The sequence below is a fragment of the Thamnophis sirtalis genome, unplaced genomic scaffold (genome assembly GCF_051295495.1).
Source record: "Thamnophis sirtalis isolate CommonGarterSnake01/CBP01778 unplaced genomic scaffold, rThaSir2_p1.2 scaffold_1, whole genome shotgun sequence".
Lineage (NCBI taxonomy): Eukaryota > Metazoa > Chordata > Lepidosauria > Squamata > Natricidae > Thamnophis > Thamnophis sirtalis.
The window spans coordinates 97,326,831-97,343,962 of NW_028261381.1; the positions used below are offsets into that span (position 1 = coordinate 97,326,831).

The window sequence follows — 17,132 nt, forward strand, 5'->3', positions numbered from 1 at the left end:
ATGAAACCAAGTTCAAAAATTCAATTTGCAATTCCCAAATTATGTTTCTTTAACATAGGCAAGAGTGAACCCTAGATTGAAATTGTGTCTTCACTCAAGTGAAATAAAAAGAGCACGTTCAAAAAATATAATTTATGTGACCATCTGAGAAGATAATTTAATGGCTTATTTACCAATATAGCAGAATCATAACATTTGTCAAGAGTTTGGAAGTATGGGAATATTTCATGTTTTATGAGAGCTGCTGATGAAACATCCTGAAACATGCTACTGGATATATACAGTGCATTAATCCATGCAACCCGTAGTGATTCTCTATATACCTATTGCTTAACATACCTTCATTTATCATGTTATTGCATGTAACAGAAGTGACAGTTAAACCACTCTCTGGTCCTATAAATAAGCTTTCAGCCATGTGAATGTTTCGCAAACCTCTTTAAAAATTGCAAAGACTTTTTTTCAAAGCATGTGAAAAGATTAGGAAAATTCCATTCCCATCCCATTGAATATTTTTTTTGCATGCATGTACTGAATATTTTTTTTGCTTGCATGTCTCAAGTCATGTGGTGCTCTATCAATTGTGCTCTAACTAATTCAGAGGTCTTTTGAATGTACATGTGCAATACTTTTCCTCCAAAGCAGGAAAAGTTACTCAAGAGAGTAATTGACTTCAGGGAACATTACAGAGATGGCAACCATCTTAACATTGCCTTATTCCCATGTTCTTTAAACTTCATTAAGTTTATATTAGCACATATATTCCTGAGCCTGCAAGCACCCATGCAAGCAAGAATCTGTGTGGTTCCACTATGGGGCTGCCAATGATAGAGCAAGATTTCACTGTTGGATCTGAAGTACTGTTACTCTCTGGAAACAGATACCAAACATTACAAAGGTGTATATGTAGGAAATGTAGTTTCCTAAATTTTGTGACATGGAAATATAATACCCTTGAAATGAAGTCCTTTATTATAAAATATCTTTGAAAAGAGTTGACATTCTAAGAATTGTGGTTATATTCATTTGCTGACACAGAAAAACTATTGTGGGGTGGAGACAAGGGGACAGGACCCACCAGTCTGGTGTCATCATACCTTCATTTAAAGAATAAACTCTTTTTGCTGTCGTACTTGTCTTTGAGAGCATCATGTCCTCTTGGAATTACACTTTTCTGGCTATTTCAAAGCACTAATCCTGAGTTTGCTATTGAGGCTGAATCCTGAAATGGCTTGTGCTAAATGGCTTGTGTGAGCCATTGTATGAATGTTCTCTGCTGTTTTTTTTTTTTTACTATTTTTAATTCTGGTTGTTTATTTTCTTCTGTTTTAATTGTAAGCCATCCTGAGTCATATATATAAGATAGATGGCGTGTACATGTATTAAACAAATAAATAAATATTGTCTTGTCTTCCTTACAGAACTAACCCTACTAACAATTTGCCTTAATTTTTAATATTTCAGTCTGGAAATTTATGTAACCAGGAGAATATTTTTAAATGTTGCACTTTTCTTCCTTTGGTGTGGTGTTATTTGGAATTTTATTGGATGCATAGCTAATCTGTTTATTCATATTATGAAATAATAAAGTCTAAGATAAATATTTTCCTGTAGCTTTAGGAAGCAAATTTCATCAGATGTCTGTCAAAGTAATCTTGGCTTGTTTTCAAGTTACCTTTAAAAAGTTGTGGATGCTTTTGTTGTTATAACTGTGATTCTTGTTTTGAACCTAGGAAGCTGAGTCCTTAACCACAGGAGCTGGAATCCCAGTGGGAGACAAGCTGAATGTCCTGACCGTTGGTCCAAGAGGCCCACTCCTGGTTCAGGATGTGGTTTTCACGGATGAGATGGCACACTTTGACCGAGAAAGGATTCCTGAGAGAGTTGTCCATGCCAAAGGAGCTGGTTAGTTTTTGAATTTGCATCGTGTCTTTTTTTTTAGCCTTGTTAATGGGGCAATGTTACAGTGTCCCTTACAGCAGTGGTTCCCAACACATGCCCAAAGCTCCATTGGTGTGAACAGTGGGCACATACACCCTCTACTTGCATGAATGGAGCTTTGCACATGAGCAGAGGGTGCTTGTGCTTACACATGAAGCTCCAGTTTTGTAAGAGCAGGCACTTACACTTGTGCACGAAGCTCCACTTGCATGAATGGAGGGTGCTTGAGGTCACGCAGGAGTAGAGAGAATTTGTGCATGAAGCTCTAGTTGTGCACGAACAAAAGCGTCCTCCACTCCAGTGCCCCCGCCCACTCGTGCGTGTGAGTTTTGTGTGTGAGTATAAGGGGCTACCACTCATGCAAGTAGAGATTTGCACGCGCATGCTTGCCCATCACTCACGTGACCCTATTTCAAACAGGCCGTAGCCCGGTAGTTAGGGACCCCTGCCTTATATAATGTAGGTACGTTTTTGTGATTGACAATATTAAAACTGCATCTTGTATAGGTTCATCTTTCTATTCAGGTGTCTATTTTTATTCTGTGATGCCGATACAATATTCTGGGGTAGCCAATGATAGATAGTCATTAATAACAACATGGATTTCTGCTACTGATTTTCTTTATTAGGAGCTTGAATTATCTGTAATCTATCCACTTGTGGGACATTTGAAGTTGTTATGTTTTGTCTTGTTTTTATTTACTAAATAACAATTTTATTGCTAAAATTATTTAACTGATTGATACAAGTAAATAACACTTTTTTTCTTTAAAAAACTGAAGGTTTAAAATTGTGCTTAATTATTCTTTTGCATGCCTCTTAGATTTATAAACAGAAGTTACCAGGAAATATTAGAATTAGATTAACCTTCTTTTAAGATTTGAGAAAGAGTTCTTTTTTTATATTTTTTTCAGTCTTCTATAATAGTGCATTCTTTTCTAAATATACTCTACTCAATCCTTGCTTGTGTTATGTTTAGCAAGTACTTATAAATATAATTTACTTGTCAACTTCTAATTATAACATTTTTCTCAGAATTTTTAAATGAACAACGAGAAATAAATATTCTCTAGAGAAAAATTACTTGTATTTATTATTCCAGAAACACTTTTACCATTCAGAGCTTCTTATTGATGTAGTCCTGGTTTCACTATCATGTTTTAATGTTTAATTTAACTTCTTTTCTTACATTTAATGCACCTTTTCTACGTGCAAATCTAATAAAGAATGATGTTACATGTAGAAATATTCAGAAAATATCATTATTCAATCTGAAAAATCCATTTGTGTGTAATGATTCAGAATCAAATAATTGTTCTGCTTAATGTAAATATGAGCCTTGCTTGACTGTGGTTATTTCAGCTCTCAAAGATGTTGGAGTTTTGGTAAAGAATGAGCCATCCGGATTGAATGACTTTTTAAGAATAGGGACAAGAAAGCAGAGTGGTAATGTTAAACTACTATATGATCGTCAGTCCATATTGAATATAGAGAATAAAAACAGTCTTATTTTAATGTTTAATGTTGGAAAACCTAAAAAGATTGTTGACAAGTTTAGAAAAAGCAGGCACAGTCACACACTTCTGAGTATTAATGATTCGCCTGTGAATGTGGTTAGCACATCAGGTTTCTGGATGTGCAGCTAACAAGTAGGCTGGCTTGGTCATTCAACAGCGAGACACTGGAGAAGCGGGCACAGCACCTGCATTTTCTATGTCGCATGAGAAAAATTCATCTTCCTTCCCCTGTCCTTACCACTTTCTGTAGAGAAATGATTGAGAGCATCCTGCCATATTGCATTACAGTCTGGTTTGGAAGCATTACTGCTTAGGACAAGAAGGCAGTGCAGAGTCTGGTGAGGATAGCAGAGAGAGATTATTGGCAGTTCACTTCTGTCTATCCAGGACATAGCATATAAGAGATTCTTGACCAAGGTCCGCAGTATTGTCTGGGACACTACACATCCTCTTTACGATTTATTGGTATCTGAAGCAGAACATCCAGATTCCGTCACAGTTTCTTTCCATATAGTATCAACCTTGTGAACCCTCAAGCTTCCTCTTTCTGTTATGTATTCAAGATGGACAGTGATGTATGTATGTATGTATGTATGTGAATGGGACTAGGTGTGTGTGTGTTATGTATGTATACACTTTTGAGAGCAGGCTACATAATTTCATTTTTAATGTGTGCCAGTGTGCCCACAGTAAAAAAATTACAATAAAGGTCAGTTGGTCGGTCTGTCTGAAGGAAAAAATCAATGAAAGTTGATTGATTGATTCAATTTATATGTTGTCCATTCGCTGTTCAAAGTTGATGCCTTCCTTTTTGTTAGCAGAATCCTATGTTGAATCAAATTTCCAATAAAAGGAGATGTTATATTTATGGTAACCATCAGCATTTTTTTTAAAAAAATAGCATAAAATGTATACTTATAAATGCCTGATAATAATGAAAACAATATCTTTTTCAACTACCATAATTATTCTTTGCAAATCTATGAACTTTGGAACTATTTTTTTTTAAATTGTAATAAATCCCTTTTAATTTTTCAGGAGCATTTGGCTTTTTTGAAGTGACTCATGATATCACCAAATTTTGCAAGGCAAAGGTATTTGAGCACATAGGCAAAAGAACTCCAATGGCTATTCGATTTTCAACTGTTGGTAAGGATCTTATTTATTTACTTTATACATAAAAGGGTTTTATATCAATTTCAATATTTTAATCTATTTCAATGGATTTTTATGTGCTGTTTTCAATTGACACTGGAAAGTAAGTAATTTAATAAAGGTGTTACACCTTTAATATGAAATGTTGATTCCTTATATTTTCCTAATTTTTAGTAGAATATTAGGATTAATAGCTGTGTATTCTTGAACAGGTTTTATGAATAGCAGAAACAGAGGCATGTTTATCACTGCATGCATTTGAAAAAGAGTAATGACATATGGGTAGCCCTTGACCTATGACCACAATTGGTACCAAAAATAATTCAGCACATTATTTAAATTTAAAAGATAATTTTCATTACTTTTTCTATTTCTCTAAGTCATCTCATCGAAACCACATGCTACCCCCTGAAATTTAAATTACTGCTGTGCAATTCTGTTTCTGTATTTATCTTTTAAATGTCAACCGTACAGATGATAGATTCCACAGTAAGTAAATACATGACAAAGTTGGCCAAGGCATTACACTAGGTTCATAGGATTTAATCATGGGAATTTTCATTCTTTTTTTTATTTATTTAGCTGGAGAAGCAGGCTCAGCTGACACAGTGCGTGATCCCCGAGGCTTTGCAATGAAATTCTACGGTGAAGATGGAAATTGGGATCTTGTAGGAAACAACACTCCCATCTTCTTCATTAGAGATCCAATTCTGGTAAATTGGAACAGATGTGCTCCTAATCGGGTTTCTGTCAAAGGCCTTGGAGCATGTTAAATGTGGCCATTGTTTTGGAATCTGCCATTATAGTTCCTTCTGGACACCTATAGCTGTTCGATAGCATGTTGTAAACGCCTACAGTTTTCTATTGCAGTGGGCATAAATCCATCAGTCAATAAATCTTATAAAAAGGGCTTTGTTGTGATCATTGGTGAGACTAAGCTAGTTTGATTTGTTTCCAGTTTGAGGTGGGAAAGAAATCTTTATTTTAGAATGAAATCTATAAGGTTTGGATATTTTCTGTCTCAAAATTGCTTTGTAGATTTGTAGTAGTAATGGTGATAGGAAGTTTCACATGTTGCAAGGGAAAGGGATGCAAAGGTTTTAATTTGCCTATCTTGAATAGGCAAGTTAAAGTGGGGGGACCTGGATAGTGGTAGACCTGGACCAATGACCACAATTGAGCTCCAAATCTATATTGCTAAGTGAAACAGTTGTTAAGTGAGTTTTGACCCATTTTGTGACCATTCTTGCCACAGTTGTTAAGTGAATCACTGCAATAATTAAGTTAGTAACACAGTTGTTAAGTAAATCTGGTTTCCCCATTGACCTTGCTTGTCAGAAATTCGCAAATATGACCAGGGGACACTGCAACCAACAAAAATATGAGTCAGTTGCCAAGCATCTGAATTTTGATGTTCATTTTCAATTATATATTTACAAGAGTTCTACTACTAAAATAAGTATCTGAAAGTAGAAATAAGGAAGCAGAAGCAATGTGCCAGTGTTCATCATTACAATCTTAATGGTTGTACATAAAAATTCAGTAGGTTTTGTTCATTTTATTTTCATATTGATAATTTAATAGTTGGCACAATAAATTCATAAATGCATATTTTTAAAGCAAGCTCAGAACCCATGCAGGAAGATTTAACTCTAATGCAAATGTAAAACATTTTAATCTTTCGTTTTTGTACTCTGTTAGTTTCCATCTTTTATCCATAGTCAAAAGAGGAATCCACAGACACATCTGAAAGATGCAGACATGGTATGGGACTTCTGGAGTCTTCGCCCTGAATCTTTGCACCAGGTAAAATTTTACTTCCTTTTAATTACTTTTAGTCTGTTTCTTTTAGACCCTGTGTCCTTCATCTTTAGTTCAGAAGAAATGGCAAAGAACAAATGTATAAATTAAAAACTTTATTATTGTTAGGCTGCTGCATAAAATTACATATCTTATTATAGAAAAACTTGTCAAGAAAGAAGAAAATTGGGTTGATTTTCTATGGTATCTTTATTTTCTTAGATATTTTTTATATAAAAGCCAAAATAGTCAAAGTTGATCTTAGCCTTTTCTTGTTCAAGTTCCACTCTTGCAAACATGAAGGGAAGGGAAGAAAAATAGGGAAATGCCTAGAATTGCTTGAAATTCATTTGTTTGTCTTTGCCAGTAAAATATGGAGCTAGAAATGTTTGTACGGTAAGTATAAAAGCCATCAATCAAATGGGCAGAACACACATTTTTATTTATCTGTTGATACCTTGTATTTTCAAAAAACAAAAGCAATAAAATGTCATAACATACAAAAGAGCAGCTAAAAATATTTTTTTTCAAAATCGTGCTAGACCAGAGCCATTCAAAAAATTAGATTGTTTTCAAAGTTTGCTTAAATGTAAAAGAAACTGCTAAATTTCCCCATGATAAGTTTTGCAAAGTCTGTGTTACCATTATGTGACTATGATTATATTGAAAGAATGTTTAATTATGACAATTTATTATCAATGCTCGCAACGTAAGCTCATACATAAAATACTGAGCTTCACACAGCCAATTCCAATTCATTTATTTCTGGGCTGGAAAATAAAATTGGGGAGATATTAGGAACAATTTTCTTTGATTAATTCCCGAGTTTTAAGTTTAACTCTTTGTTGTACACAATTCAGAGACGTTCAAAGAAATTGTGCTGTATTATTTATTTATTGTGCTGCTCTTTTTCCTACAACAATTTACCAAAGGAACAGTAGAGGGATGGATTCCTACGCAAACTGGTACTGGTTCACTTCGCAGTGCTTTGTGCTCATTAAAGATGGCTAAGTACATTGTTTTGTCTCATGCAGGTATCATTCCTGTTCAGTGATCGTGGCATTCCAGATGGGCACCGTCACATGAATGGCTATGGATCACATACTTTTAAGCTAGTCAATGCTTATGGAAATGCAGTATACTGCAAATTTCATGCAAAGGTAATTATGGTCTATTGTTACCATTTCCTGCTCAATGTTGAGCTATCAAAAGTCTATCCCTCACCGTGCCTTATGATTCCATGTATCTTTCTTCTTTCAATCTGTATTGACCATGCTTTTAATTGCTAGGCAAAGCCGCTTGCATTCATATCGGTTCCTATTTCTAAATAATAATAATAATATTTTTAGCAACAGGCTTATGGGTACCTTTATATATGGACAATTTTAGTCCTTCCATCCATAAAAATGTCTGTTCTACATGCAATTTCATGATATATCTTTGGATCTAGCTTTGTTTCTAGCAGCTTTATAAACATTCTCTTACAGTAGATTTTTAAACTGGTCTGTTTTAATGAGAGAAGCAATTTAGAACTGAAGAGAAATTTCCTGACAGTGAAAACAATTAATCAGTGGAACAACTTGCCTACAGAAGTTGTGAATGCCCCAATACTGGAAATCTTTAAGAAGATGTTGGATAGCCATTTGTCTGAAACAGTATAGGGTTTCCTGCCTAGGCAGGGGGTTGGACTAGAAGACCTCCAAGGTCCCTTCCAACTCTGCTATTGTATTGTATTAATGCAGATTACTGGGTTAGGGTTAAGAATAAGATTAACCATTTCTACATTAATAATTCTAGATAACAAGTTATTAATTCACATTTTGATTGCTTTTTAATATTTTAGACTGATCAAGGAATTAAAAACATGCCTGTCAGAGACGCAGAAAGACTGGCTTCTGAAGATCCGGATTATGGCCTACGTGATCTTTACAATGCAATTGCTAATGGAAACTTCCCCTCTTGGACTTTCTATATTCAAGTTATGACATTTGAACAAGCTGAGAAGTTTCCATTTAATCCTTTTGATGTAACAAAGGTGAGTATATTTTTGTAACCTTTTCTCCAGCGTACAGTATATCTTGAAAGCCCTAGCTGAATGTAGCAAAATAAAATATCCCTGTTATATTTTCCAGGTTTGGCCTCACAAAGATTATCCTCTCATTCCTGTGGGAAAAATTGTCTTAAACCGAAATCCCGTCAATTATTTTGCTGAAGTGGAACAATTGGCCTTTGACCCAAGCAACATACCTCCAGGCATTGAACCTAGCCCTGATAAAATGTTACAGGTAACTAGAATAGATTTTCTTCCCCTATTCATTGCATTGTGAGACTAGTCTCTCAATCAACTCAGTCTCTCAATCAGATAACTTTTGCAATAATGAAAACATGTTAACCTCAATCTGTTTGGTATTAGAATTTTTTCTTTGTTCCATGTTTTTCAATTTTTTGGTGTGTTGAGTTTTTTTGTTCCCACCTTTGAATATTAAAACAATTGGTAAAAAGAATATCATTCGTTATTTGCATCTTAAGCTCTAGCAGAGTTTGATACAAGGAAGTTGCTTGATCAGAAGACTCTCATTCTAGATATATTTAATTAATGAAAAGTGTAGATAGCACTAGCAATAGCACTTATATACTGCCCCAAAGTGCTTTAGAACACATATTGAGTGGTTTATGGAGTCAGCCTATTGCCCCAACAGACCGGGTCCTTCTTTTACTGTCTTTGGAAGGATGGAAGACTTGAGCCTGTCAAGATTAAACTTCTGAATGGGGGCAGTTTGCTTGCAATACTGCATTCTAACCACTGCACTGCCAGGGTTCATAAGATTTTTTTGGGTTTAATTACACTGTTTCAATGTATGTATGTATGTATATGATTAATATGTGAAACCATTGAAAGTGTCCTGTCAAAGCTGGACTTAAGTGACCAGAGGTGACTTTTTCTCTGCTTCAGTCTCAGGGTCTCTGGGCTTGTCAGGTTATAAAGTACTTAAAAAAAGAGTTGGAGGGGCATTGATGAAAACATCAAAAACATCCTTGTAGTTGTGTTGCCTCTTTTTGCTATATTGAACAGATGCCTTTGATCTGATTCTCAAGGTTTGCTTCTGTTCCTGGATCCTTTGAAATCAAGACTTTGCCCCACCCCACCCCTCATGTAGGATAGGATAAGCAATAGTCTCTCTCTTAAAAAGCAGTAATGACATAGGCAGTGCAAAAAGCACTGGAAAGCATTCTGAATAAAACCTAGGGAAATGCTGTCTGCTTCCTTACTTTTACCCCTGTAATATATTTTTCCAGGGTCGTCTTTTCTCATATCCGGATACCCACAGACACCGCCTGGGACCGAACTACCTGCAAATTCCTGTAAATTGTCCATATCGAGCTAGAGTGGCCCACTACCAGAGAGATGGGTTTATGTGCATAACTGATAACCAGGGTAAATCTGAAAATAACATTTGGGAGCTAGGCTGTGGCGGCAATTTAAACTAACCTTGCAGGTGCTTTTTATTTCATTTACATTGACACTACAATTCAATCAACTATTTCTACATTTTTATTTTATATTAATTTCTCCCTTATTTTTATTATATGGATGTGTACAAATGTTTAGATTTGGATGGTGTGCGAAGGCTCATTGAATATGCCTAGCAATCAAACTCACATAGTAATTTTGCTTTCAAGCTTTTTTTAAACATTATTAACAATAATAATAGTCCCTAAACAGTTGTTTCTTTTGGAAATTGGAACCAGCTATGAATAGACTTAATATGAAGAAATTCAGGCATTGTAGAAATGCCATAGCTTGCTAAAACAAATTTTTGGCTATGAGACATAGTGATGCGCTTTCACAGCTGATACTCTTGCATTCTTTGCTGCTTTTGTCTGTCTCCTAATATATTGTAAATTTTTCCCCTTAGGTGGTGCCCCAAACTATTACCCAAATAGCTTTACTGGCCCTGAGGAACAACCAGCTTTGAAGGAGAGCCGTTCAACTACCTTAGGCGATGTACAACGCTTTAATAGCTCAGTTGAGGATAACGTCTCTCAAGTAAATAAATTAAAAATGCCCAGTTATTTTATTTTAGAAATGAAATGTCTCTGTAAATTATTTCTCTCTCTCTTTTTAAGCAAGATAAATTTATTATCAATGTTTTCTTTGTATGTCTTCCAAATACCTAATTTAAAACAAAGGTTTGAGAGCACTTGCTTGATATAATTCTGTCCTAAGGTAAATAAGCTTTGATTTCCTGTTTGCTCTCAACTTTTGTTACTCAATTTTCTCCACAAGTGGAGCCAAGTATAAAAGTGAGATTATTCAGTCTCTTGGAGTCAGCACATTATTTTCCTGGTTTAGTCAAAATTATTATAAGGTGCCAATCCTCTATACTGCTGATCTTTCAATATCCCCCCTCTCTTTTATAAAAAAAAAAATTAGAGGTAGTCCTTGATTTATGAACACAATTGGGACTGGGATTATCGTTGTAAATTGAAGCACTTTTATCAGTGAACCTGATTTTATAACATTTTTGCGGTATCAAGCAAATCAGTGGACAGTAAATGATTCTACAGTTGTTGAATGAACTCCTTTCCTCCCCCACAAATGGGTGTTTTTCACCAGAACTGTATCACAAATCACAATCACATGAATGTGAGATGAAAGAACAATCCTATAAAGGAGAACTTTTCACATTCTAAACTTCAGAGAGAATTCCATGGTAATCATAAATAGCCATCAGTTTATTCTGATTTATGTAATAGCTGAGGTTGATACTGTTAATGAAATTGGAATTATAGAAAATTTCTATTAGCAGTAGAAGGTATATCTTTAACATTTGCTTTCACTATTCATTAAAAGGTACGGGACTTCTTTGTCAAAGTATTGAATGAGGAAGAGCGCAGGAGGCTTTGTGAGAACATTGCCAACCATCTTAAGGATGCTCAGATTTTCATCCAGAAGAAAGCTGTAAGTAATAACGTGATACCTCTTAAGATGTACAGAGATTCTGGTTTAAGGGTCAACATTGGCTTTGGAGCATGTAGAGGTACATATATATCATCTGTTAAAAAGCAGCTCTGTCTTTTCTTGGTCTGACACATCTGCTGGCATACAATTCTGGATAAAGACTTTTGGTTTCAAGGTGTTTTGTGCAGACCTACATGCCCTCCAAATCATATGCTGCCTTTTGAATCTGAATTGCTCTACAACCCTACCATATAAGTTATATACAGCATGGGCTTTAAGTAAGCTCTATGGTGCTGTGATAACATTAAATGATAAAAAAACTGCATAATTATCCTCAGTTGTATGATATGGTATGAGAATATATAACTGATTAAAGCAACATTAAGAAGGTACTTCTTTACAATGTGACGATAAAATTATATGAAAAATATCAATTATACAGTGGAAGACCTAACAGAAAACCTCTGTCATGTGATTTGGTTAGAGCTGTGCTCCATCTTGCCAGAATTATATAGTCCAGAGTAATTATAATTTAAAATGGGATTGATGGCCCTTGCTCTATGGAATATTATCCTTTCCAAAGTAAGGTTGGTCCCAAGACTACTGGATTTATGGGGAGCTCTTAAAACATGTTTCTGTCAACTGACCTAGGCATAGAGTAGGAGCCTTTTAGATGATTATATAATACTTAATCGGAATGCATGCTCTTGCTTGTTTTTTTACTTTTTATTTTATTTTTACTTGAGAGACCGCCTCCTGCCAATTACCTCCCTGCGACCTATAAGATCACATAGATTGGGCCTCCTCCAAATACCATCCGCCAGTCAGTGCCGACTGGCAACTACACGGAGGAGAGCCTTTTCAGTAGCAGCTCCGACCCTTTGGAACGATCTCCCTGTGGAGATTCGTACCCTCACCACCGTCCAGACCTTCCGCACAGCCCTCAAGACCTGGCTATCCCGTCAGGCCTGGGGATAAGATCACAATCTGTCCCCACCCGAATGAAGAATGAATGTTGTGTACTATTTTACTCTTATGTATTGTTTTATGTTTATTGTTTATACCCCCCCTCCCTATTTTATGTAAGCCGCCCTGAGTCCCCGCGGGGAAAAGGGCGGCCTATAGATATTAATAAAATATCTAAATATCTATCTAAAATTTTTTCATCTTTTTAATTTAATCTGGTTGTAGAACCATTACAAAACAACATTGTAATGGTTTTTTTCTTCATGTACTTGTACTATTTTATTATGTTGGCCTCCTAGAATTGTTATGTGAGATAGACAACTATACAAATGTAATTGATAAATGAGTAAATAGTCAATATTTTAATTGTTGGATCAAAATCTTACACAAAAGGATTTTTAAAGAATATCTTTTGGTAGTTCTTACAAAGAACTTTTCTATAAACAGCATGACATATTAGTATATTCAGTAGTTAACAACTCCACCCTCAGGTCAAAGTCATCTTTATCTTCAGACTATTATATGTTATTCCAATCACAATGTTTTGAAAGAGATGGAAATATAAAATTCATTGGCTAAAACATAGGCTTTCGACTATAGTTTCAGGTTCTTACAGAGGTATGAAGTGGTTCAAAGCCGAAGCATTATTTGAATGGTTCAAAATAAAGAAATTAATCCATATTATTTTTCTCTGACTGCAGTGTTCTAACAATTTATCATACTGACATGCTTCTGCGTTGTTCCTTGTCTTATACCTTCTCTTTGTAAAAATATCTATAAATATCATAAATATGAATAAATATAAATGTCTGTGTTCATATGTATTTGCGTATGTTATCAGTCAGAATATATACATATATTTAAATGTAACTACACATAACTTATTTTTATATAAATATACATCTACAAATCCCTTCTAAGGTTAGAGTTATGGATTATGTATGTATACATTCTCTGCAATATCATATTTCTTAAAACATAGATGGTTGCTGTGTTTGTTTTCTTTTGAAAGTTTCTTTTACTATAATGGATATGTGTTCTGGAGCAGAGTTCCCCAATGTTTCTGGGTTGGAGGCTTGGAGGGGGGGAAGGGCAGGTGCCTTTACGTGTGTATGAACTTGTGCGAACCTGGTTGCGAGTGCGTACGTGATGCCCACATGATATTCATGGCAACGTTCGTACCTGTACGACACTTGCAGCAATGCTATTGTGAGTGAGGGGTGTGTGCATGCTCATGAGTACCAGCCACTCATGTGTCCTAGTAGCCCAAAAGGCCATGGTCCAGTAGTACACAGCTTGGAAACGCCTTTTAAGTTGCTCACAATTTAAAGCATGTTGCTGAAAAATCCATATTGATTTCTATGCAATTCAGCATGCTTTTTCTATTCAAGTCGTCTTATGTGATAGGCCAGTCAAACAATGGGTTGCACAGAGACTGACTCTGATTTGTCAGTTTCTTTTCCTAGAAAGATTTGTGGTAGTGAGCTTATGCTTGGTGATATCAAAATGTGTAAAGATCCTTGATCAGTAAACTTTCACTTTTTTAGTTGGAATTAATTAGCTTTAGCAGTAATTGCTTTGGATTGCAATCCTAAGGTTTTTTTAAGGTGCATAATTGAGCATAGTTAAGTTTCTTTCTGAATAATTCTTTTGACAATTATTTTTTGCAGCCTTTTCAATATTTTACATTTGAAAACTACTGAAAATATAAAGTGTTTAGTTTGCAATCCAGATCAAGTTCAGTGTTGAATATATCTCACTGGGTAGAAAAGTAAACTCTTAATGATATAGCCTTTTAAAGTCAGATTTAATTATGTTTAGCATCTACTTGTTAAATGTAACATGGAAAGGTAAATGTTTTCTTGTAAAAATAATATTTAGCTTTTTTTGTCAGTTATAGCCTTATTAATTGCCAGTTATGTGTTATAAACTGAAAAATGGTACTTCTGCTATCAGTTGAAATAACACTAGTCCAGATGTGCTGAAATTTCAGATCTCTGTGCCAAAGCAATTGACTTGTCCTTATAAGAACAGGTATTAGAAAAAGAGACAAATGACCTAAGCTTCCTTTTTCAATCCAGGTAAAAAACTTTATGGATGTTCATCCTGATTATGGTGCAGGCATTCAAGCCCATCTGGATAAACACAATGCTAAAGGGAAAAGAAAGGTAAGAAAACATTATCAATTTAGATTAATGTTGAAAGTAAATAGATTAAGATTAACTGGATAAGATTAAGCAATTGAAAATGGATCAAGGCATAGATGGCATAAATGGCTGTCTCAAAGGAAGAGTGAGAGGATCTTTAAGAACAAAGTTGAAAACAAACAACAAATACGTTACTACAAGGAGTCTTCTACTTATGAATACAATCGAGCTCAGAAATTTGGTCAAAAATCATTGTGAACATATGTTGAGTCTCCACATGACAGGATTTGATTTCATGACTTTTTATGATGGTTATTAAATGAGTCATGGTTTGTTTAATGAATCACATAGTCATAAGTCTGAATTCAGCTTATTCAATGGACATTTTTTCAGTTTTTATCAGAAAAAGGTAAAAAAAAATGCAAAACATATTCACATAAAAATCAGTAGCTGTCACAATCCCTACGGCTATGTGATAGTACATGTAGTTAGCAAAGAAAGTACCAATGAGCAATAAATGAATAAGGAGTATTTCATTATTCATTTAGCTAAAATGTAGTTTAAAAAGCATGTGTGCAACTAAAATTAGTTGTGAATTGTATATTAACAGAAGTTATTTCTATTTTTAATTGTCATTTCTAGGATCAAATTCATACTTATACACAAACTTCATTCACTGGAAAAGAGAAATCTCAACTGTAAATGGCATGTGATTGTATTGGAAATCTTCATTTGAAATCCGTCCAACTGGAAAATGAGATATGAAAAGCTTTGCCTCCTGCCTTCTCTGCTATTAATGGCAATATATAACCAAGTGTGATTCTATTTTAACAGAAAATTGAATTAACTGTATAGATTATTAATTTGGAAACAATACTGATGATATCTTTGATATGTTATGTCTGAAATGTACAAGAATAATAACTTTGTATCTAATTTTGTTTATTAACATGTTTTATTCTTTGGATTGATCTTTCATTTATTTAGCAAAAGAACGCACATTCATGGGATTGATATCTTTTACTGGTAGTATGACAAATCCTTTTCAAATGGGTATTAAAAATTGAAAAACAGTTTTTAAGAACTATAACTGAATGTAAATCTTTTTAACAGCAAATCTCCACATAGTACATTATAAAACTATTATAAAGTACTTGTGGGACAATAATGTTTAAATGTGAAATTTACCTATGCTATGAAAACTTTATATACAATAGTATTAAGTTCTAAGCTGTTAGCTGCAAATACAAAAGCATTTCAATTTGAAGACCCTTTAAGAAAAACAATATAGATAACATGCTGAATCTGTGATGATAAATAACTATGAAATAGCATGTCTGAAATAGTGTAACAATTTTGTGTTTATTTTTGCCTGATTTGTATTCTTGTAACAAATCTCACATTTATTCTTTGAAAGAATATATATGTCTTCTTTCTTTTATTGGTAATCCTGACATCAGTACTATAAGTAAATAAAATCCTTATTAAATAAATATTAATAATTAAAGCAATTTTAAATAAATATACATTATATATGAATGTTTTTAACATAAAATCTGCGTTCATATGGTACCCTTAAGAATTGTTACAATACCTGATGGATTATGTTAAGTGCAAATTTTATTTGTTCTTGGACTAAATGTTTCTTTTGTGGCTTCAGGATGGATCTCAACAGCAGACTTTTGAAACAAAAATTATTGGAACATTTTTATAATGCTCATTCTACAATAAAATTCTCATAAAGTATCTGCCTCAATTCTCTTTTAATATTCAGTATAGTTTATAATCATATACAGTATTTGCTTTTTTATTACAGTCCAGCATGGATGAGGCAAAGCCTTCATTCTTTTCCTCAGTGCATCACCTTTTGAGGAACACAGGTGTATGCATAAGAGAGAGAGATAGGATCGCAGTGCATACATGATGATAAAAAGTAAACAGAGTTCTGTCAGAAATAACCAGGTTTAGAATTTTCCATTTCTGATAATGCATTTTTGGAGACCCATACTACAATAATGGGGAATATCTATAGCTTGGGTATAGGATGAGGGTGAAGGTTCATTTTCCAAGTTTGTGGGTTGGTTTCCGAATGTTTCGTTACCAGATTAGGTAACATCTTCAGCGGAGTTTAGCGGATGTCAGTGTCAGTGTTTTTCTGTTTATAAGGGTTTTGTGTGGTCAGTAGGTCTTGTTGATTGAGGTCTTCATTTAGGATTGCAAGGTAAAGCATCCTGACAAATGTGTTGCCACATCAGCTGTTAAGAATCTATCACAGTGTGTTAATTTCTTAGGAAACAATCTTGTGCACCTTGAAGAATGAGGACACGAAAAATAATTTATGTTTGTCCAGCAGATGGCATTTAATTCACAGGAAAGTCAGCAAAAGTCCATTAAAGATTATCCAAAATTTCATATATATATTAACCTTGCTGAAATAAATCAATTCTATATTCCTTCCCTATGTTTTATTTTTCATATTTTTATTTTTAATAATCTTGGTTTTTATTTCATCAAATAATGTCATAGAAATTAAATTATTTCATTTTCTTTTTGTCCCTTCTCAGAGAATCCTTCAAGAGTTCAACAGATCTCTTTTGTTGATCCAATAAGAAACAGTTATCCAAATAATTCTGCTGGTTTGAT

At 34.3% G+C, this 17,132-nt stretch overlaps 1 protein-coding gene across 2 annotated transcripts in view; it reads left to right on the plus strand.

The window, feature by feature from the left end:
• Positions 1 to 16,235, plus strand: part of LOC106543222 (catalase) — a 46,225-nt gene extending 29,990 nt beyond the window's left edge. For both annotated transcript variants that reach the window (XM_087719631.1, XM_087719640.1), the window contains exons 2-13: positions 1,734 to 1,905; positions 4,497 to 4,607; positions 5,196 to 5,326; positions 6,315 to 6,419; positions 7,448 to 7,573; positions 8,257 to 8,448; positions 8,546 to 8,698; positions 9,711 to 9,849; positions 10,331 to 10,461; positions 11,269 to 11,376; positions 14,424 to 14,510; positions 15,132 to 16,235. In XM_087719631.1, coding sequence (XP_087575757.1) covers positions 1,734 to 1,905; positions 4,497 to 4,607; positions 5,196 to 5,326; positions 6,315 to 6,419; positions 7,448 to 7,573; positions 8,257 to 8,448; positions 8,546 to 8,698; positions 9,711 to 9,849; positions 10,331 to 10,461; positions 11,269 to 11,376; positions 14,424 to 14,510; positions 15,132 to 15,191 — 1,515 coding nt within the window. In that variant the 3' untranslated portion in view covers positions 15,192 to 16,235. The remainder of the gene's footprint in view (positions 1 to 1,733; positions 1,906 to 4,496; positions 4,608 to 5,195; positions 5,327 to 6,314; positions 6,420 to 7,447; positions 7,574 to 8,256; positions 8,449 to 8,545; positions 8,699 to 9,710; positions 9,850 to 10,330; positions 10,462 to 11,268; positions 11,377 to 14,423; positions 14,511 to 15,131) is intronic.
• Positions 16,236 to 17,132: the final 897 nt, after the last annotated feature.